The 21,903-nt window shown below is 43.4% G+C and overlaps 1 protein-coding gene across 6 annotated transcripts in view; it reads left to right on the top strand.

The window, feature by feature from the left end:
- obscnb (obscurin, cytoskeletal calmodulin and titin-interacting RhoGEF b) overlaps positions 1-21,903 on the top strand; it is a 625,157-nt gene that overhangs the window by 178,408 nt on the left and 424,846 nt on the right. For all 6 annotated transcript variants that reach the window (XM_041184481.1, XM_041184479.1, XM_041184482.1 and 3 more), the window contains 5 exons: positions 436-540; positions 1,940-2,206; positions 3,556-3,825; positions 7,482-7,748; positions 15,024-15,290. In XM_041184481.1, coding sequence (XP_041040415.1) covers positions 436-540; positions 1,940-2,206; positions 3,556-3,825; positions 7,482-7,748; positions 15,024-15,290 — 1,176 coding nt within the window. The remainder of the gene's footprint in view (positions 1-435; positions 541-1,939; positions 2,207-3,555; positions 3,826-7,481; positions 7,749-15,023; positions 15,291-21,903) is intronic.

The raw sequence follows: 21,903 nt of genomic DNA, 5'->3' as shown, positions 1-21,903 counted from the left end.
CTGTGTCCAGCTTCTCCTGGCTCCTGCTTCTAACTTAACTAAGAACAAACTGCTGTTTTGTTTCTCCCTGTGTCTGTGGGCCTCCTGTTGCTAGGCAACAGCACAGTTTTTTGCACCTTGTGTTTGTTTTAACCCCCTTTCAAGTCGTAAAGCCTCATTAAAATGTAGTCATCATTTAAAGTGAAACCAAAACTCAAGTTCCTCCCTTAACACACCAGTACAGAAACCAAATAAACTTAAACGTAAAGCTAAAATTCATTCCTAATATCCATAAATACAAATATATCTTATTTAAACGATTTCTAGTTCCTAACAGTAGCATATAAAAAATTAAGCTGTAAGCAAAGAAATTACTAGAAGACCTGATTCAAAATTATGAACTTTATGTATTTTCATGTTGCTGATATATAGCATAACTAATTGTTTTGCACACAGGAAGGAACCATATTCTGTTCTTTAAATCAGCAAAAACTGAAGATGCTGCAGAGATCAAGTTTGTTGCTGAAAGTGCTGCTTCCAAAGCTTTCCTTCGAGTTAAAGGTAAAACTTTTATGGGACACTTTATAGATTTGTAGAATAAGGCTATAATATTAGTGCTGCCTACAGACACCTTCTCAAGGGCAATTAGGGATGTGCAGCAAATGCTGGACTAGCCAGCGACATCCACATCCAGTGAAAGATTAATAAAATAAACATGAGACAGGATTTTCCTGTCGGACTTCGTGGCGGGTGGGGGGACGGTGTGCAGGGCAGGCTAGGAGCCTTGGCGGGCATTAGATAAAGCATGACACCTCATCCACAGGTTGGATGAGGTTTCGTGTAGGTTTTAAAAAAATTAAAGTTTTTAAAAAAGTAATGGATATGTCCCAGCTCATGTGACAGTGTCACATGAGGGGGCATGTCAGGGAATTTTTTTTCTATTTTTAATAATTTGTACATGAGAGCCGATCTCCCTGAGGCAGCACTTAGCCTCAGGGAGATGAATGCTCTCTTTCGTGCGCATACACGAAACAGCATACTCTTGGCTGTGGGATTCTTCCCCCCCCACCCCCGCCCGCATAGGGAAAGCATAGTGTTTCCTGGTGGATGTCACGCTGGGCGGGCCTTAATTGGCCTGCCCATGTAAAATGGCAGTGCGCCCCCAATTGGTGGCGCTGATCAAAGGCACGCCTCTGTGCATCCGCACTTCAGCTTCCCCCTCAATGGGGGGAAAATCCTGCCCATGGGATTATTGCTTAGAGATTGGGATTCTAAAATTACTACAGAAAGAAAAACAAAGATATTAAAAGTAGCCAGTATTCTAGAGAATCTTTTATGTTTTTGAACTCGTGGAACCAGGAATGTATTTCCTTATTTGAAGATATTTTTGATGTATATAGGCCAGCCTTAACAAATATATGACTATAATGGAAAAACAAAGTCAGTTAATGATTGATGTAACTGTGATTTTTACATTTAAATTAGGATCGTATAGAAAGAGGGAAATTCATTTTCTTAGGCATCAATGAGCAACAGCAAGTTGTACCTCAATCGAAAAGAAAATTGTGCTTTACATAAATTTGGCTGTTGATTATCACACATTTTATGCTCCTATTGAAGTCAAATTTCACCTCAAGTGATCTAGTTTATGTCTTTCACTGTCTGTTATGTTTAAATGGGCTTGGTTTATATTGAAAATAGCATGGTAAACATTGTTATTTACCAAATATTGTTACCTGATGAAGCAGAAGTTTTCAAAATATTATTGTGTTGTAACTATATAATGCAAATGACAGATAGTTGTTTCATCCAGTTATTCTTTTCCATCATAGTGACTGTGCCTCTTTAATGCTGAGATTAACAATATCTAGCTATAACTGTAAAATCATATTAATGCTCAGCTCCACTGTTTTCTGGTTTTAATTTAGATATCAAACAGTTGCTTTCATATCTGTTTCAGAATTGCCAGTTAAAATTGTGAAACCCTTGAAGGAGAAAATTGGCATAGAGAACCATCGTGTAATTTTTGAATGCAAGGTTTCCAGACCAAATGCTGCTGTCAAATGGTATTGCAAAGGCAAAGAAGTTCATCCCAGTAAAAAATATGAGATTGTGAGTGACGATGTGTACAGGAAACTCACAATTAATAATGTCGCTTTTGGAGATGAAGGCAGCTACATGTGTGATGCCATAGATGACAAAACTACAGCAATGTTATATGTAGAAGGTAATGAAAGAAAAACTTAAAATGTTAATTTTGAAATATTTCGAAAAACACTAAGAATGGAACTGAAAAGCATGTTTTAAATAATGCAATTTGTAGGGTCTTCAAGTAGTTAGCAATATACTAACATTGAAACTAGACCTTCTAGTCTCCTTTGTAAAAGTAAGCAGTCTGTCCTGTTGGTAAGTTAAATTCTACAGTACCTGAATAGGCAACCATTATGTATAAATTACAGCTAACACTATTGATACCTGACTAATATGAAAATCATATATTGTTATGTCAACGTATTTTTTGACCTTTTTAGATTATTTCCGTTCCAGGCCTTGACTCAGGCAACACCCTCCCCCGCCCCACCAGCCCACACAGGCAGCGCTCAGCGCTCCTGGGCGCACATCACACTGGGTGGACCTTAATTGGCCTGCCCACGTAAAATGGTGGTGCCCAGCCGATCACGGGCAGCGATTGGCTGCGCGCATGTCCGCGCCCGTTCCCACACAACCCCCCTGATGGGGGGAAAATTCCCTCCGATATGAAGTGGAATCAGGGAGTAGGGGTGGGTGTGTGTTGGGGGTAGTAGTGAATGGTGGCTAACAGAAACCCAAGGATTTATTATGGAGCTTGGAAGAGCGCTTCTGTTTCTCTAAGATCCACAACAAGTTAAGTAAGGAAGATGAAACTTCCTGGTGTCAGCCACCAGAGGGTACTTAAGCACCTGCAGAAACTGGCCAGAACATGAATGACATATGCAATCGAATTTACATGTTTCAGGTGTGTGACCTGGATGGCTTAAAAAAGGACAAATACTTGTTTCATAACTTTAAAACGTGTCAATGTGTTCCAATTTCTAAGCCCAAGATCGTTGCAATAAGACTGAACACTGTGAATGCAATAGTGGGTTAAGTAGGATTGTGTCTGCTGCCATCAGCTAATTTCTACCAAACTTGTCCATTCCAAAGCTGAATAAATAAACTTTTTGAAATTTTGTGGAATGTAGCTGTGTAAGAAGCAGTAAAACCATTTAGTTAACTTTCTCCTCTATTAGCTTTCTTCGGATTTTATTGTATTAAAAGTACAGTGCAAGGTTAAAAAATATTATGCTGAATACATAATTAACTGATTATTTTGTTACCAAAATCTGCTTATTAATAATTATACCTGTCAATTTGTATTTGTGTGACTTTGGTATGGTCTTATTAATTTTAACAAATATAGCTATTTATTTATCCCATCGGTCAGGACCAACTTTGGTTCCTTTGTGACAAAATTGAGGAATATAACGGGTTATATACAGTTCAGTATTCAAAGGAATCAACAAACTTTTATAAAATTTCTTTAAATATGTTTTACAGAGCAAACAATTACCATCACTAAACAGCTATGTGATGTGGAAGTGACAGAGCCAAATGATGCCTGTCTTGAGTGTGAGCTTTCAATTGCTGATGTAAAGCCTCCAAAATGGATACTAAATGGTGAAATTCTTCAAGCTTCTGAAGATGTGGACATTGAACATTGTGGCATTATTCATCGTTTAACTCTGAAAAAAACAAATTGTAAAATGACTGGCTTGCTGCAGTTTATTGCAGGGAAATCAAAATCTGAGGCAAGGCTGACCATTAAAGGTATTTTCCCTCATTTCTTCCCCATCCTCCCAATTTTCTCCCTCTCTTTTAGACCGTAACTCATGTTGACATAAGTTTTACAGTCAGCTGCAGTATTTAGTACCTCACCAGCATAACCGTTTTCCTTGTGATTTTCAACTGTGTGTATTGGTAGTCCACTGACAAAGTGAATATCAGAACCTCTAAGTCATCTTTAAATTACTTACCTATTCTCTTAACTGAAGATTAGTTGCAGCCAAATTCTAAATTTAAAGAGTAAGTATATATTAACAATATTTGAAGAGAAAATGCTGAACTTAAGCACTGAGTTGAACTTCTGACTCGATGGCCTCTCTTTTCCCAAGACCGATCTACTTACACCATCACCTATCCTTGTCTCAACCAATCTGTTGATGAAACCCTCATCTATGCTTTTGTTCCCTCCAGACTCGAACATTCCAATTCTCTTCTAGCCGGCTTTCTACCTCCCACCCTCGTAAACAGTAATGTATCCAAAAAACTGGTGAACATATTTTAACTCATATTGAGTCCCAATCATCCATCCCCCCTATATTTGTTTACCTACATTGACTCACAGATAGACAGTACTTTGATTTTTATCCTAGTGTTCAGATCCTACAGTGGCCTCACCCCTCCCTATCTCTGTAACTTCATCTGGCTCTGCAGTCATAAGAACATTAGAAATAGGAGCAGGAGTAAGCCATTCGGCCCCTCAAGCCAACCCCATCATTCAATAAGATCGTGTCTGATCTGCCCCAGGCCTCAACTCCTCATTCATGCCAGCTCCTCATAGCCCTCAACTCTCCAATATTTCAAAAATCTCCTCTTCAAATGCTTTCAAATGTTGATCAAGCCTCCACAACTCTTTGGGATAGAGAATTCCAGACATTCACTACCTACCCTCAGAGAAGAAATCCTTCGCATCTCAGTTTAAATGAGTGTCTCCTTATTCTGTAACCATGTCCTCTAGTTCGAGATGCCCCCACTAGTGGAAACATCTCAACATCTACCCTGTCAAGCCCCTTCAGAATCTTGTACGTTTCAATTAGATCACCCCTAATTCTTCTAAACTCTAATGAATCAAGGCCTAACCTGTTTAACTGTTCTTGATAAGTCAACCCCTTCATCCCAGGAATCAGCCTAATGAATCTCTTTTGAACTGCCTCCAATGCCAGTATATCCTTTCTTAAATACGAGGACCAAAACTGTACATAGTTTTCCAGGCGCAGCCTCATCAGCACCTTGTACAGTTGTAACAAGACTTTCCTATTTATAAGCTCCAACCCTCTAGCAATACAGGCCGAAATTCCATTTGCCTTCTTAATTCCTTGCTGCACCTGCATGCTAACTTTTTGTGTTTCGTACACAAAACACCCAGATCCCTGTGTGCTGCACATTTTTGGAGTTTCTCTCCATTTAAATAGTAGCCTGCCTTTTCATTCTCCTACCAAAGTGCATGACCTCACACTTTCCTACATTAAACACTGTCTGCCAAGTTTTTGGTCACTCACTGAACCTATCTATTTCCCCTTGCAGATTCCTTGGGCAGAATTTTGCCCTCGATGGGTGGGCGGGCCCCACTGGCTTGGTGGCGGGCAGGTGGGCAGCCGATCGCCACCGCCGAACTGGGCCCCACCGCCATTTTAAGTGGGCGGGCCAGTTAAGGCCCACCCAGCAGGCCACCCGACGGGAAATGCTATGAGCTTCCTGTGTGGAGGTGGGGGGGGGAGGTGAGGAGGGATTCCCCAGCTGTCAGAGTGTGCTCTTTCGCGCATGCGCACAAAAGAGCGCACATCTCCCTGAGACTAAGTGCTGCCTCAGGATGAGCGCTGACAGTGATTGTAACTTTAAAAATAGAAAAATAAAAAAATTATTAACAAGACCCCTCATGTGACAATGTCACTCAAGATGGGACATGTTAATAAATATCACAAAAACTTTATTAAACTTTTTTAAAACAGACATGAAACCTCATCCCACCAGTGGATGAGGTTTCATGTTTTTTCAGAAGCCGCTGGGGCTCCTGGCCTGCCTGCCAGCCTTAAGGTTGGACGGGCAGGGCCTTTAAATGGTTTAACTACCCTGTCAATGGCCTCAATTGACCATTGACAGGTCGGTGGGCGGACAGCTAATCACGCTCTCCTCCCGCCTTCCTGAATATTTAAATGGGGTGGGATGACGTTGGGGGTTACCCCTGACGTCATCCTGCATCATTTTTGCATTGGCGAGCAGGCCCTGCCCTCAGCTCACCGGTGGAAAAATTCTGCCCCTTATGTCCTTATCAGATCACATGCTTTCCCACCTATTTTTGTATTGTCAGCAAATTTGGATACATTACACTCTGCCCCCTCCTCCAAGTCATTAATATAGATAGTAAACAATTGAGGCTCTGGGATGATCCTTCTGGTACTCCATTAGTTATGTCTTTCCAATCTGAAAAAGACTCATAGGGCAGGATCTTCCGATTGGCAAGTGGGGATGGGGCCCGCGAGAAAGAGCGCACTCCCGGCTGAGGGAATCCTCCCCCACCCCGCCCGCACAGGGAGAGCATAGCCACCCCGACTGGGGCGCTGATCGGGATCCTGCCCGTCCATGCCCGCTGCCACACATCTGCCCCGACGGGGGGGGAAATTATTGCCCATAAATCCCGACCCTTTATCTTCTGTATGTTAACCAATCCTCTATTCATGCTAATACATTACTCCTAATGCCATGAGCTCCTGTCTTGTGCAATAACCTTATGTGTGGCACCTTATCGAATGCCTTTGCGGATCCAAATAGACTACATCTACCAGTTCTCCTTTATCAACTCTGCTTGGTATATCCTCAAAGAACTCTAGCAAGTTTGTCGAACATGATTTCCCTTTCCCAAAACCATATTGACACTGTTTGATTGCGTTAAGCTTTTCTAATTGTCTTGCTATTTCTTCTTTAAGAATGGACTCTATCATTTTCCCACTGACAGATGTTAGGCTGACTGGCCTATAGTTTCCTGCTTGTTGTCTCCCTCCGTTCTTGAACGGGGACGTCACATTAACGTTTTTCCAATCCGCTGGGACCCTCCCGGAATTGAGCTCTGGAATATTTCGACCAATGATTCTACTATCTCTGCAGCCACTTCCTTTAAAACTCTTGGATGCAGGCCATCTGGTCCTGGTGACTTGTCTGCCTTTAGTCCTATTAGCTTTTCAAATACTTTGTCCCTGCTGGTTTTAAAAGTTAGAAATTCCTCTGGTATGAGTCATGGCCAGTTATACATATCAGGTTAAAGCCTTTGTCATTTTTAAAATAAAATAATAATTTTCAAAAGTAGCTACGTTGACATAGATATATATTTTCCTTTCTACCTTTTGGACGGGGACGGGACAGTCCAAAAGTGAGAGTGCGTTCAGCTGCCAGGGACCTATGCTCTCGAATATGCTCCCTCAACCTTTCCACCTCTCTCTCCTCCTTAATGATGCTTCCTAAAACCTAGTTCTGACCAAACTTTTGTCACCTATCTTAATATCTCTTTTTGTGGTTTGGTTTAAAATTCTGATATATTACTATCCCCTGTTTCAACTTAGGACATGTTGTTACATTAAGGTGTTTTATTAATGCAATTTTGTTGTTGTTTGACAGCCTTAATTATAAATTCGCACGGGATTATTTTTCAGAGCCCCCAACAGAGGTAGTCAGACAGCTACAGAACATTACAGTTGAAGAGAGGAACTCTGCTACTTTGAGCTGTGAGTTTACGCCTACGCCCAAGGTGGTTAGATGGTACAAAGACCAGAACTTAATCAAATCTTCTGACCGATACAAATTCAGCCAAAATAAGAATGAGTTAGAACTTACCATTTCAAATCTCAAACCCGAAGACTCTGGTGAATATAGCTGCAAGTCAAGTAATGCACAGACCACAGCCATGCTCACAGTTGAAGGTAATATTTGAAATCTTACAATAAAAATTGCTTACTGCTATATAATTAAGTTGAAAGAGCATGATGGGTAATTACTACCTTTTGACTGATTCCAGAAATTTTGCCTCCTCTGCTCACCGAATTATTAATCACTTTCTAGTTTATACCTATCACCTTTATGTGCTTTAGCTTGGAATTGTGTCCAAATCAACTGTTTCCATTCACCTTCCTTCTTAGATACCTTGTGTGAGGCTCTCTCTCTTATTTATCTTTTAAAGCTGGAGAGTTGTAGGACAAAAATATTCTCACTGGCTGCAAGATGCATTCAGTATTGTTTGGGATGACCTGCAGTTGCCTAACGAACCTGGCTGAAATAGGCATGAGACCAATGGCATATGCGAATCTTGGGTTTAAGGCCTATATCAACCCCTTTCTGTATTGGATCATGACTGATTATAGTATTTGCCTTGAAGGCATCTTGGCTGAGAAGATCAGGAAGTAGAATCAGTATGGGTGGAGATTAGGAAGGGTCAGAAAACACTGGTGCAAGTAGTTTATAATCTCTTAACAGTAGTTATACCCGTTGGACAGAATATAGAGCAAGAAATAATTGGAAATTGTAACAAAGGCAATGTAACAATTATGGGTAACTCATTTTTGTAACAACTGGATCAATTAAATTGGCAAAAGTGGTCTGGAAGATGAGTTTGTAGAATGCTTTGATGACAGCTTTCTGGAGCAATACAGCAATATGTTGTGAAACTGATTAGGGAATAGAACTATTTTAGATCTAATATTGTTCAATGAGGCAGGGTTAATTAGCAATCCCAAACTGAAAGATCTGGTGGGGAAAAAATTATGATAATACAATAGAATTCCATATTAAGTTTGAAAACAACATACTCCAGTCCCAAACAAGAATCTTGTATGAGGGGAGAACTGGCTAAGATTGATTGGTTATAGACTAAAAGGAGTATTGCGGTAAATAAACAGTGGGAAAAATTTGAAGAAACAATTCAAGATGCTCAACAAAAATACATTCCATTGAAAAACTCAACGAAGAATTCTGATTGAAACTTAGAGAATACTGAAAGGCCTGGACGGAGTAGACCTGGGGAAGATGATTCCATTAGTTGGAGAGACTAGGACCCGAGCGCACAGCCTCAGAGTAAAGGGAAGACCTTTTAGAACAGAGATGAAGAGAAACTTCTTTAGCCAGAGAGTGGTGAATCTATGGAATTCATTGCCACAGAAGGCTGTGGAAGCCAGGTCATTGAGTGTATTTAAGACCGAGATAGATAGGTTCTTGATTGGTAAGGGGATCAAAGGTTACGGGGAGAAGGCGGAAGAATGGGGTTGAGAAACTTGTCAGCCATGATTGAATGGTGGAGCAGACTTGATGGGTCGAATGGCTTAATTTCTGCTTCTATGTCTTATGGTCTTATTATGGTCTTATAAAGAAGGTCCATCCCTGGCTTACTAAGGAAGTTAAGGATAGTACTCGATTAAAAAAAAGCTAACAAAGTGGCAAAGAATAGCGAGGTCTGAGGAATGGGAATATTTTAGAAATCTGCGAAGGACCACCAAAACGTTGATAAAAGGGAAAAAATAGAATATGTGAGTAAACTTAGCCAGGACTATAAAAACAGATTGTAAGAGCTTTTAAAAGCATATAAGAAGAAGAATAGCTAATGTGAACATTGGTCCCTTAAAGGTGGAGAAATGAGAAATTATAATGGGGAATGAGGAAATGGCAGAGACATTGAACAAATATTTTGTGTCTGTTTTCAGAGTAGACAACACAAATTCGATACCAGGTATATAAGGTAACCAAGGGGCTAAAAAGAGTGGAGCAACTTAAACTAATTAATATCAGCAGTGAAAAAGTATTGAAGAAATGTAAGGAACTAAAATCCGACAAATCCTCAGGACCTACATCCTAGGATTCTAAAGGAGTTAGCTGCAGAAATAGTTATGATTTTCCAAAATTCCCTAGATTCTAGAATGGCCCCGTCAGATTGGATGTTAGCAAATGTAACACCTTTATTCAAGAATTGAGGCAGAGGAAAAGAGGGAACTACAGGCCAGTGAGCTTGACATTAGTGATCAGGAAATTCTGGAATCTCTTATTAAGGAAGTCTTAACAATGCATTTAGAAAAAGTATGATCAGACAAAATCACATGGTTTTATGAAAGGTGAAGTGTATTCGACAAATTTATTCGCATTTTTTGGAGATATGTCAGAGGACTGGAGAATTGCGAATGTTATACCCTTGTTCAAAAAGGGGTGCAAGGGTAAAGCTGGCAGTGACTGACCAGTCAGTCTGACTTCAACGCTGGAAAACTTTTGGAAACTATAGTTCGGGACAAAATCAATAGTGCAGGATAATTAAGGACAGACATTAAGGGAAACCATGTTTAACTAACTTGCTGGAGTTTTTTGAGGAGGTTGATAAGGGCAACACTGTTGAAGTGGTGTATATGGATTTTCAAATGTCACTTCATATAGTGCCCCACAATAGACTTGTGAGCAAAATTATAGGTCATGGAATAAAAGGGAAAGTAGGCACTTGGTTAAGAAATTGGCTGAGTGACAGGAAACAGACAGTAGTGATAAATGGATGTCTTTCAGATTGGAGGATGGTTTGTAGTGGAGTTCCCCAGGGGTCAGTATTGGGACCATTGCTCTTCCTGTAGTGTTCAGAGCATGATTTCAAAATTTGCAGATGATACGAAGATTGGAAACATTGTCAACTGTGATGAGGATAGTTTTGAACTTCAAAAAGGACGTAGATATGTTGGTGGATTGGGCAGACAAGTGGCAGATGAAGTTCAATGCAGAGAAGTGTGAAATGATTCAGTATAGCAGGAAGAATGTGGAGAGACCGTATAAAGTAAGGGGATAAACTCTAAAGGAGGTGTAGGAACAGAGGGGACCTCGGGGTAAATGTATATAAGTCATTGAAGATGGTAGGGTATACAGCCAGCGTAAAAGGCGCACTGAGAAACTCAGCGCTGCCGGGGTAGGGGCGGGAGGAGGACGAGCGCATAAACCTGCGCATGCGCGGGGGAGCAAGCACTGAAAGCTTCCTGAAGGCAGAGAGCTGCCTCAGGAAGCTGAAGAATTTTAAAATCAAAAGTAAAGATTTTGAAAATCGGAACAAACTGTCCCCCACAAAGGACTCACTCACATGAACAGAGACATAATCTTTATTATGTCAAAAAATTGTTAATTTAAAAAAAAATTATGTCAGAAACCTCATCCCGCCCTTGAATCACTGTTAATTAATACTTTCTTGGCCTTAATAGCCGGTGGGTGTGCTGCCGACTCTCGCGCGTGCCCACTGACCGATAATCTAAATTCAAGTATACTATATTTAGGAGGAGACGGTGGCATAGGGTATTGTCACTAATGTCCAGAGCAGATTTAAATCCCACCATGGCAGCTGGTGGAATTTGAATTTGGTTAATAAATCTGGAATATAAAACTGGTATTAGTAATTTATACTAATAGTGGTTAATAGTCAATATAGTTAATAGTAACAAGAATAAGGAAGTTTTGCCACAATTAAACACGGCTTTGGCAAGATCACACCTTGAGTCTTGTGTACTGTTTAGGTTTCCATATTTAAAGAAAGATGTACTTGCATTGGAGACTGCAGCGAAGGTTTACTAGATTGGCTCTTGGGATGAGAAAGTTGTCCTATAATGAGAGGCTATACTCTCCGTTGTTTTGAGAGGTGACCTCACTGAAACATACAAGATTCTGAAGGGATTTGATAGGTTAGACACTGAGAAGTTGTTTACTCTGACTGGTGGAAATCCAGAACAGGGGCACAGTTTCAGGATAAGGGGCTGATTGCTTAGGACTGGGATGAGGACAAATTTCTTCACTCAAAGGCCAGGATATTCTGTTTGTTGGGTGGGCACAGTGGACGAACCTGGGAGTGGCCAGGACACGGTCCGCCGCCCACAATCATGCCCTGACTACGATTTCACACTGGCTGGTCAATTAACGGCCGGCCAGCGTGAAATGCGTGCTGAGAACCTCAGCGCTGCTGGGATGGGGTGGGAGGAGCGTGAGCGCTAAAGTCTGCACATGTGCGGAAGATACAGGTTGTTTGCAATAAATCCCCTAATGTGAATTAGATCATCAGGTTTACAAGACTTAGCCATCCAGCAAGAATGAACACTTTAAGTGGTAAATTCTAAAGATTTATTAACTATTAAAAGGTAGAAAGGTAACAAGTTAAGAAGATACAAAGCAAAGTTTCAATTAACAGTAAGAAGAGAAAGCTTAATTTTAACAATTAAACAGACTTCTCACAACTTTCCTCGGTTGCTCAGGCTGAAGACATGAAGTGAAGATAACCCTCCGGTCACTCAAAGCATGGATGACATGCTAATAAAATGGCTTCCTGAAACCTTCACTTTTATACTTAAAAGATGTTGTAAGCTTGCGTTGGCCAAATGGTTGGAAATGGCTAATTGGTCTAAAATTTGTCAATAGTGTGACAAGAGTCAACTCCATTGGTTCTAGCAAATTATGCACATTGTCTTAAACTTAGCACAATGCCTTCCCTTCAGCTATGTCTCTTATCTTGATGTCTTTACAGGAGTCTCACTCATTTAGACACTCAACAGTGAAAGACAATGTGTGTTCCTGATAGGGAGGGAGTCCAAGGCTTTTGTCGTTTTTTTGTCAGCTGTTACGGCACTTTAATTTTCTCATAACAAATGCTAATGGAGAAATACAGAAATACCATAAAGCGACTTCTAATTAAATACCAATTATTAATTACTAACCCTTCAACTACCAGAGTAATTGAGGTACTTCTTTCTAATAAAATCATCTGTTGTTAGTCAGTGACTACTTTGTAATACTGTTTTGGGTTAGTTTGTTGTAAAAGGTTAACAGCGTCAAAATGGCTTCTTTCTCCTTGTGAACACAAAATCAAGTTTTGATCTTGGTGGCTTATTACAATAAATATAACATGAAATTAACCTGAAAATAGTTAACTAAAATCTAGATCCTAGGCTTACTTTCAGCCCCTGGGAACCAACCGGAGTCTCTACCATGTCAGTTGGATATTTGTAGAATCAGGGAGGTTCCCAGCTCCATTCCCAGCACCCCCAGTTTTCACCAATGTGGGATAAGGGAGCAGTTGCACTCTGCAATCCCGATTTAGCCCTCTTCATTACGGGCATGGACATCTCCTAACCCCTGCAGTGGAGCCAGGTCAGCTTTTTAAAGACTCGTGGTTCATGGCTGTGAAGCATTGTCTAGATGAGTTTTGATAGGTAAGTTCAAAAGGTCTTACCCATGACCCCCATGCCAAGCCATGCTCCTCCACCCACCTCTCTTGACCCCTCACACCCTGCATGCCAACATATGCCCCTCCACCCACCTCCATGGCCTCTCATATGGCACTTCCTTGCCCATTCACCCAGCATGCATTCTGTACAGAACAGTTGAACCCTATAGTAACAATAACATGTGGAAAAGCTTTCATTAATTAATTAATTCGTAACTTATTACTTTCTTAAAAAATACTTTTACTACAGGCTTTTTGAAGTGTTAACTAATCTGTTGGTTAAAGTATCAAAACCAGAAACTGCAAACACTTAGGCCAGGATATTGAGGCTGGCGAGCCGGGGGGCGGGGTGGGGGGGGGGCGGGGGGGTAGCAGGGCCCACTCACCAACGTGGGATGACGTCAGGCGGAGCTCCCGACGTCGCCCTGCGTCATTTCAATTTTCAGGCCGGCTTAATGGACTTGCCTATCCAATCTTAAGGTTGGTGGGTAGGCCGGGAGCTCTGGCGGACTTCAGTAAAAGTATGATACCTCATCCATAGGCAGGATGAGGTTTCATGAAGGTTTTTAAAAATTTAATAAAAGTTTAAATAAAAGTGATGGACACGTCCCAATTCGTGACAGTGCCACACGACGGGACATATAAGGGAAATTTTATGTTTATGCATTGATCATTTTTGAATTTAGCACGATCTCCCTGAGGCAGCACTTAGCCTCAGGGAGATGAGTCACGCGAAAAAGCGCACTCTCGGCTTAGGGAATTCCCCCCTCCGCCTGCAGAAAGAGCGCATAGCGCTTTCTGGCAGACGTCACACTGGGTGGGCCTTAATTGGCCCGCCCATGTAAAATGGCGGTGCACCTCCAATTGAGGGCTCCAATTAGAGGCGTGCCTGCGCGTGCCCGCTCCTGCACTTCCCCCCGATGGGGGGAGAATTCTTCCCTTTATCTTGTGTAAATAAACATTTGCAATTGAGAAATAGATCACGGCGAAAGAGTTGTCAATCAAGCAGTGTTTTCCCTGGGCACAGCTATTTCAGCAGACTAGTGGATGTCTGGGCTTGCCAGTTGTAACACCATCCGTCTGCTGCCCTTGTCCTTCTAGGTGGCAGTGGTCGTGAGTTTGGAATGTGCTGTCGAAGGGGCTTCGATGAGTTGCTGCAGTGCATCTTCAACCTTGCTGCCACTGTGTTTCAGCATGGAGGGAGTGAATATTTAATTTGGTGGATGGGATGTTGATCAAGGGGGCTGCTTTGTCCTGGCTGAGGTTGAGCTACTTGGGTGTTGTTGGAGCCTCACTCATTCAGGCAAATGGAGAGTATTCCATCCTACTCCTGACTTGTGCCTTGCAGATGGTGGGCAGGCTTTGGGGAATTAGGAGGTGAGTTACTGATTCCCAGAATCAGTGACCCGTTCTTTCAGCATGCCTGGGAGTAAGTAGGTTATGGTGGAACCTACTGCAAGTACTCAGATTTATGTTGTTCCTCCTAAACAGGAACAGTAGTAGATCACTAACCTCCTCAAGAATGTTCTTCCATACTAACAGACCATGGCTGATTTGTTTTGTCTCGTGTATGAGTAGATGTGCTTATGTTATTTCATATTCTACTTAAAAATAAAGCTTATTGGAAATAGGATTTTGTGTCTTGTGATTTTAGTAGAATTTAGTTTACTTCATTTTAGGGGAATAAAATACATTAAGGTTTATGCTCAAAATTGTTTCCAGTTTGGAGCTTCACTTGACTGGAGCATGGATCAAAGAATTATATTTGTAGCGTGGTGCAGACAACTTACAGATTCAAAATTTTTCAATGATTTGCCATTTGAGAATATTGTGAATCAGGGTTGCTGTGAATCAGCAGCTGATTCTCCATTTCATTCTCCAATTGAATAAGCCTGGAATGAAATCTCTGAAAGTTACATGTGGATAATGTATATAATTCAATAGAAACATTAAGTAACTATGTTTGTATTTGCATTTGCAGCTCTAAAAATAAAAATAATAAAACATTTTGAAGACATAGATACTGAGGAGGACAGCAATCTAGTTTATTCGTGTGAGTTGTCTCATGATGTTGAAGATGTTCAGTGGTATCTAAACGATACCCCCTTACACTCAAATGAATTCAATGAGATAAAGAAACAAGGAAAGAGACACACGTTAATTCTGAAAGGTGTAACACTTGATGATACAGGAACGGTTATGCTGAAAGTGAGAGATGTGACAGAAAAAGCACAGCTGAATGTTCGAGGTAAGCACCCCGTTATTGTTTATTTGGAATGAAAGAATAATTGAGCGAACCTTTAAAGACCTAATATTGCTGAATGTGAAAAGATTTTCGGGAACTAATCTTGACTCAGATATATACTTTCAGTTTTCTACTATGCAGATACGCTAGGGATTTTTGTCAAAAGCATTTTTATTGTGCAGAATATGGTTATTTCACCCCTTGGCTTGTATTGTAATCCAGACAAAGTATATGTGATAAAAATCTCTCTTTTCTGGTAAGGTTAAGTGCCCTGAGTGGAAGGATTATGGACAATATCCACCAAATTCTTAGTAGGCTTACATTCATAGCATATACAGTAATTCAGAAAAAACTTGATGGTAATTCTGGCTAACAAAAGAGAAGCAGTTCAAGTGTATCTTAAACAGCATTAATGTGAACTCATCAAAGATTTGTATGCAAAATATCTTAAAAAGAAAGAACTTGCATTTAAATAGTGTCTTTTATGACCAGAGAGGTACTTTTAAAGTGTAGTCCCTGTTGTAGTGTAAGGAAATATAGCAATTTGTGCACTGCAAGGTCCTACAAACAGCAATTAGGTAAATGACCAGTTAATCTGTTTTTTCCCTGTGATATCCATTGAAAAAATTGTTTATCAGGACAAACAGGGGAAAAAAATACTTACATTTATGAAACACCTTTTGCGACCTTGGGCATCCCAAATCGCTTCATAGACAATGAAGTTACAATGATCAGGATTTTCACTGGCGTCGTTTGGTGGCGTGGGCAATATGGCGAGAAGACCAAAAATCGGTTTCACAATGTTGTGAAACCAACTTGCAATCATCCGCTCAGCCCGCCAATGGTGGGCCGCGATCCCCACCATCGGATGCCAGGAACCTCATTGTAATACATCAGCATATCATTATAAGGCTAGCCTGCTGGACTCTTACAGCTCTCCCCCCTGCTGGATCGTCATATGTGAGGTGTGCACTTGGCGCGCTGCACGTTGCTCAGGACATCAAGGTTTATTTGCCTACTTTGCTTCGGCCAGCACTCGCAGTCATTAGTGCCAAGCTTCACAGACCGCACCACATCACTTTTAGGGGGGGCTCATGGATAGGTCTCTATCTACCAGATCACCATACGTGGGTGGCTTTTCAATGGTTGCAGGACAAGGTTTTGCTTCAGGAAGGGGGACGTGGTCTTAGGCAAGGCTGCAGGATGAGAGCTGTGCTGGGTAAGGAGGTATCCCACGGTGTACGTGGGGGCACATGTTGATCGGTGCAAGTGGCCTCAAGATGGTGACGGCTGAGGGGGCAGTCTCCAGAGGAGATGAGGACAGATGGACATGTGAGGGTATGTGTATGAGAATGGGTGGTGATGTCCCTTGAGCTGGCAGTGGGTGAGATGCCAGTGAATGTGTGATAGGCTAGGTGTGAGAGTTTGGAGTGATGACATGGTTGCCATACCCTGGCTGCACGGATGAGATCATTCATCCACCATCTGCATTGGATGGCCAACCTCTTCTGTGCAGCATTGGCACTGATCACCACTGCCATTGCCTATCAAGCCGGAGTGGTAATGTAGCTGCCCCTCCTGCTGCTAGAGCCGGGGTAGAGGACATCACAGCGAGCCTCCATGCCATTCAAAAGGTGCTTGAGGGCTGCAGTCTTCTTGCCTTTCAAGGTCATGGGCAGTATTTTACATCCCACGGGGAAGAGTGTGCCTGACCCGATCGGGCATAAAATTGCACGAGAAGACGTTGGGTGAGTGTCCCGACATCATCGAGCACTTGCACGATATTTCGCTCGGGTGTGCACAAAAGTTGGAAGCGCACCTGCTGACATTTAAGAAGACAATTAAGCCCATTATCAGTGCAGTTGATTCCAATTTCTCGTTGCCTGTCCGACCTTACAGCTGTTGGACGGGCGAACATACCATTTGCCTTCTTTACCACCTGCTGCATCTGCATGCTTACCTTCAGTGACTGGTGTACGAGGACACCCAGGTCTTGTTGCACATTCCCCTCTCTCAATTTATAGCCATTCAGATAATAATCTGCCTTTCTGTTTTTGTATCCAAAATGGATAACCTCACAATCCCCATTACTAGGGTTACAGAAGGCTGTCCGATATGTGGAATCTTCTGGGGGCCCGGCAGACAGCAATGAGTCCTGAAATGAGGCCTAGAAATGCTACGAATGAAGCCCTGAACAGAGATGAAATGCCCAATACCAGTAAGCAGCCAGCTACAAATTGTCTCCAAAACTGTTCACTACTCACGCTGGCAATGCTGCTGACCCTTTTTATTCCACCTTTGGGTGAGGCTTGAGGAAATGTCAGCTGCCCGGCAGCCCGTTTTTCCTCTGCAATGAGCAGAAAATTGCATGGCCAATGTAATGTCTAAGAAAATTGCATTATTAAGGGCCTTGAATGGCCTGTTAATTAATGGCGTTGTCGCTCCGGCACCAGCGCGAGCCCGCTGAGGGAAATACTGCGAGAGTGCATGATGATGTCGGGATGCTCGCCCGATGTCGTTGCACACTACTTTACTCATTTGAGTTGGGCATGCGCCAGCCCGACGAGGGAAGGATTCTGCTCTAAGTCTGGTGGCGGGCAGAAAGTGGATGTGATTCGGTGTCCATGTGATTCCTGTTGGGTGGCAGGGTAGGTGAACCTGCGTGATCTTACGCTTCTGAGCTCATTTTTTATGCATCAGCGAGGAGCTCTGTGAATCTGATGGTCAGGTGGGCAGGTCGTCACCCGCTCTGCTGTTACCTCATGGGGTCAAAGGTTCTGGTGCCATTTTTAAAGGGCACCCGGAGACACATTCACTCATTGCAGGCCAGGAGCTCCGCAATACTCCTTCAGATTCCTTGCGGCCACAGCTTGTACTGGAGAAGCACACAGATGTGAACAGCCACGTCCTGGGATATATGAAGGAGCCCCTGGCTTTGACTTTCGCTCATCTCTAGATTAGAGCACCACCAGCGGTACACCAATGCTTGGGCCAATACTTTCTGTTGTGGTGATCCATGGTCGCCAGCAGCTTGACCTGAGGCCCCGCTGATTTCTCTTGCTGCTCCGGCCTTTGCTCCTCATGGCCCTACATCAATTGGCGATGGCTCTCTTTCTCCTCTGGATGAGAGCCATTGCCAAGGCAGGGGTGCCTGCAGCCTGAATCAGTGGCACCACCATGGATGGGTGAACAAATTGAAGTGATAGATTAAGTGAGTATGTCCTTTGCAGGTTTCCATCCATCTCAAAGCCAGCTGGCAAGTGCTAAACCTCCATCTACAAATGGCATCCCCACCCAACCGCTTCCAGGTAAAGGATGTCCTGGAGGACCATAGATGGGTGTGTCTCCTGTTCATATGTGAATGCATATGGATACATTGCTCTTTGTGCAGGGTGATGAGAGCCGTGTGCAAGAAGCCTCACGCAGATACTTTCCTGCTGCAGCATAGAAAGACTAACTGCATGATGTCTTGTCAGCCATGACCATTCACACGAAAGGATGGATATTTGGAGTTGCATGTTGGCTGCCCTCCACCAACTGTGCTTCTTGGAGGCATTCCACCTCCCTCCCTGCCTTCATCCCTGCCTCTGACTGCAGCACATGGCAAATGGCACAGAATGAATGGTGGTGGCACACCTTGCAGGAATCTCAATGTTATGAGACGCATGAGTCGGGAACAAACCTGCTGCAATGCGTGCTTCACCATAAGGAGGAGAACACCAATGAGCATCTTTAACATCCAGTTGCCTCACAATTATTAGGGTGTCCCTTTAGTTAGTCACTTGTGCTGACCTTGAACTCCACTCACTCAAAAGGACCCTCTTCCCACCTTAAGTGATCTTGCTCACAGACTGACTAACTGCATGGTCAAGATAAGTTTGGAAAAATGGTGCATTTCACTTTTCAAACTTGCCCCACCACCTTCTATCCTCCCTCTGCCAGACACCAACTTCTGCCCATCACCATAGACCCACCCAATATCACCATTTCTCTCCACTTGTCACCCTTGAACCTTCCCTTGTTAGCCTGGACCCTATCATGAGCTACCTTCACATGCTTTTCCTCCCCTCAGTGCCAACACCTGTTACCATTCCCATGCCCTCACTGATCCTGTCCCTCCCGTTATTCAAGCTACCTGTCTTTCCTCTCTATGATCCACCAGATGAGACCTTCACTTACTGTGAACCTGCCACCTATGGTATCCCAGTCCCTCCCCAACTGTGACTGTTCCCTCCTTTCACTAATACCCTGAGCTCTCTCCCCAACACCCCACCACTGACACTACCAAGCCCACCCCCTAAGACGCTCCCCCACCCTTCCCTGGACATTCTTCCTCCCCCCACCACTTCCCCAGACACTCTCCCTATCCTTCCCTGTAAGCCTGCCTTTCTTGTACAGTCTTTGCTCCAACCTTCCAACCTACACCCTCTTCCATCCTTCACTTGCCTCCCTTGTCCAGCCTCAGCACAGCGTTTTTTAGCGGCACTTGAGTGAAGGTCCCCAAGAAGGAGAAAGCAACATCAACGGACCTCAAAGTCGTGGAAGAGGTGAAGTTCGAAAGTTCACTGCCACTTATACGCAGTTGTAAAACTGAAGGTTCTAAATTCTGGCTGATGGAGAGATTAATTTGGAGGGCAAACTTAATTCCGGTGAGGTGGCCTTTTAATTAGTACGCATGAGATGCTAAAGCATGCAAATAGGGTTCCCAACATTGCTTGTCGGAAAGCTGAACCCGCCTTTAACCTGCCTTAAAAGTTGGGAAAGCAAAATTGCAACAGTTTACCCCACTGTCGTGAAACTGATTTTTTGACTCCCTCCAAATTATGTGCCCCTGCCCGCCACGATTCCCGCTGCTGTTCAGAGAAGAAAACTCCGCACGTATCTTTTTCTTTATATGAGAGGACAGATGGGGTCTCGGTTTAAAATCTCATCCAAATGATGGCACCTCCATGTGTAGCATATGAATTGGACTGGCCACATAAATACTATGGCTACAATAGCATGTCAGAGACTAGGAATCCTGCGGTGAGTAACTCATTTCCTAACTCCTCAGAGTCTGTCCACCATCAACAAGGCACAAGTCAAGAGTGTGATGGAATACTCTCCACTTGTCTCGATCTGTGCGGCTCCAACAACACTCAAGAAGCTTGACACCATCCAGGACAAAGCAGCCCGCTTGATTGGCATCCCATATACAAACATTCACTCGCTCCACCACTGACATACAGTGTGTATCATCCACAAGATGCACTGCAGGAATTCACCATGGCTCCTTTTACAGCACTTTCCAAACCCACAACCACTACCATCTAGAAGGACAAGGACAGCAAATGCATGAGAACACCAGCGCCTGGAAGTTCCACACCAAGCCAATTTGATTCACTCCATGTGATATTGAAACGGCTGAAGGTGCTAGATACTGCAAAGGCTATGAGCCCTGACAATATTCCGGCAATAGTACTGAAGCCTGGTGCTCCAGAGCTTGCCTCCACCTGCCGCCTGTTGACCTATTCCACCAACTTGTCCACGTCCCTTTGAAGTTCTACACTATCCTCCTTAGTTCATAATGCTTCCGAACGTTGTACCATTCACAAGCTTTGAAATTGTGTCCTGTATACCAAGGTCTAGGACATTAATATTTATCAGGAAAAGCAGGGGTCCCATCCTGACCCTTGGGGAACTCCACTGCAACTTCAGCCTGAAATGGATTCATTAACCACTACTCTCTGGTCAGGATTTTCTGTGCCTGCTGGCGCTGGGCATGTTTGATGGCATTAGCGGACAGTATTGTGAGAAGACCAAAAATCGGTTTCACGATGGTGTGAAACCAGTTTGTGATCATTTGCTCAGCCTGTCGATGGCATGCCACATTCCCCGCCATTGGATGTTGGGAACCTCATTGTAATACATCAGCATAAGGCCAGCCTGCTGGATTCATCCCACCTCCTCCCACCACCTCCCCCAGATCATCCGCCCACGTTGGCGGCAAAACATACTGGTGCAGAACACATCTTGACAATTGTGACGTGCCAAGTCGCCTTGGTAAACTCCCACCGTATGTTAGCACCAGGGCCTTGCTCACATTGTAGGCATCCAAGGAACAGAAGATGGTGGAGCCTGACAGCAAAGGGATCCTGGAGGAACGTCCATATTATGCTGGGTGGATTCGCTTGGACATGGCTCTGCTGCGAAGCAGCTCATGGAAGTTGGAAAGTCACGTTTGATGCTCATGATGGATGATGGTTGGGGGAGCGGGAGAGGAAGGTGCAGGATTCACTGGGAGAGGAGGAGGTGTTGGAGGGGTGAGGTTGTGAGGGGGGAATGAAGGTGTCAGGGGGATAAGCTTGGGAAGGGGAAGGGAGTACCGGAGGAGGAGGGGGTAATGGAGAGAAGATGGCAACTGGGGAGGTAGGTGTAAGGCGGGGGTGTAAGGTGTAAGGGAAGGATTCCGGGAGGGGCAGGAAGGAGTGCAAAGAGGGGAAAAGTAAGGGTGGAGGGAAAAGTAAGCGTAAAAGAAAGAGTTGGGAATGGGGAATGAGTAAAGCTGGAGGAAGAAGTGAGGGTGCCTGAGGGAGTCAGGAAGGGGAAGGACCAACCAGGGGTTGGGAGGTGTGGG

Source organism: Carcharodon carcharias, chromosome 3 (genome assembly GCF_017639515.1).
Source record: "Carcharodon carcharias isolate sCarCar2 chromosome 3, sCarCar2.pri, whole genome shotgun sequence".
Taxonomy (NCBI): domain Eukaryota; kingdom Metazoa; phylum Chordata; class Chondrichthyes; order Lamniformes; family Lamnidae; genus Carcharodon; species Carcharodon carcharias.
Note: the sequence above shows the minus strand (reverse complement) of the source record. Positions and strands in the feature narration are given on the sequence as shown.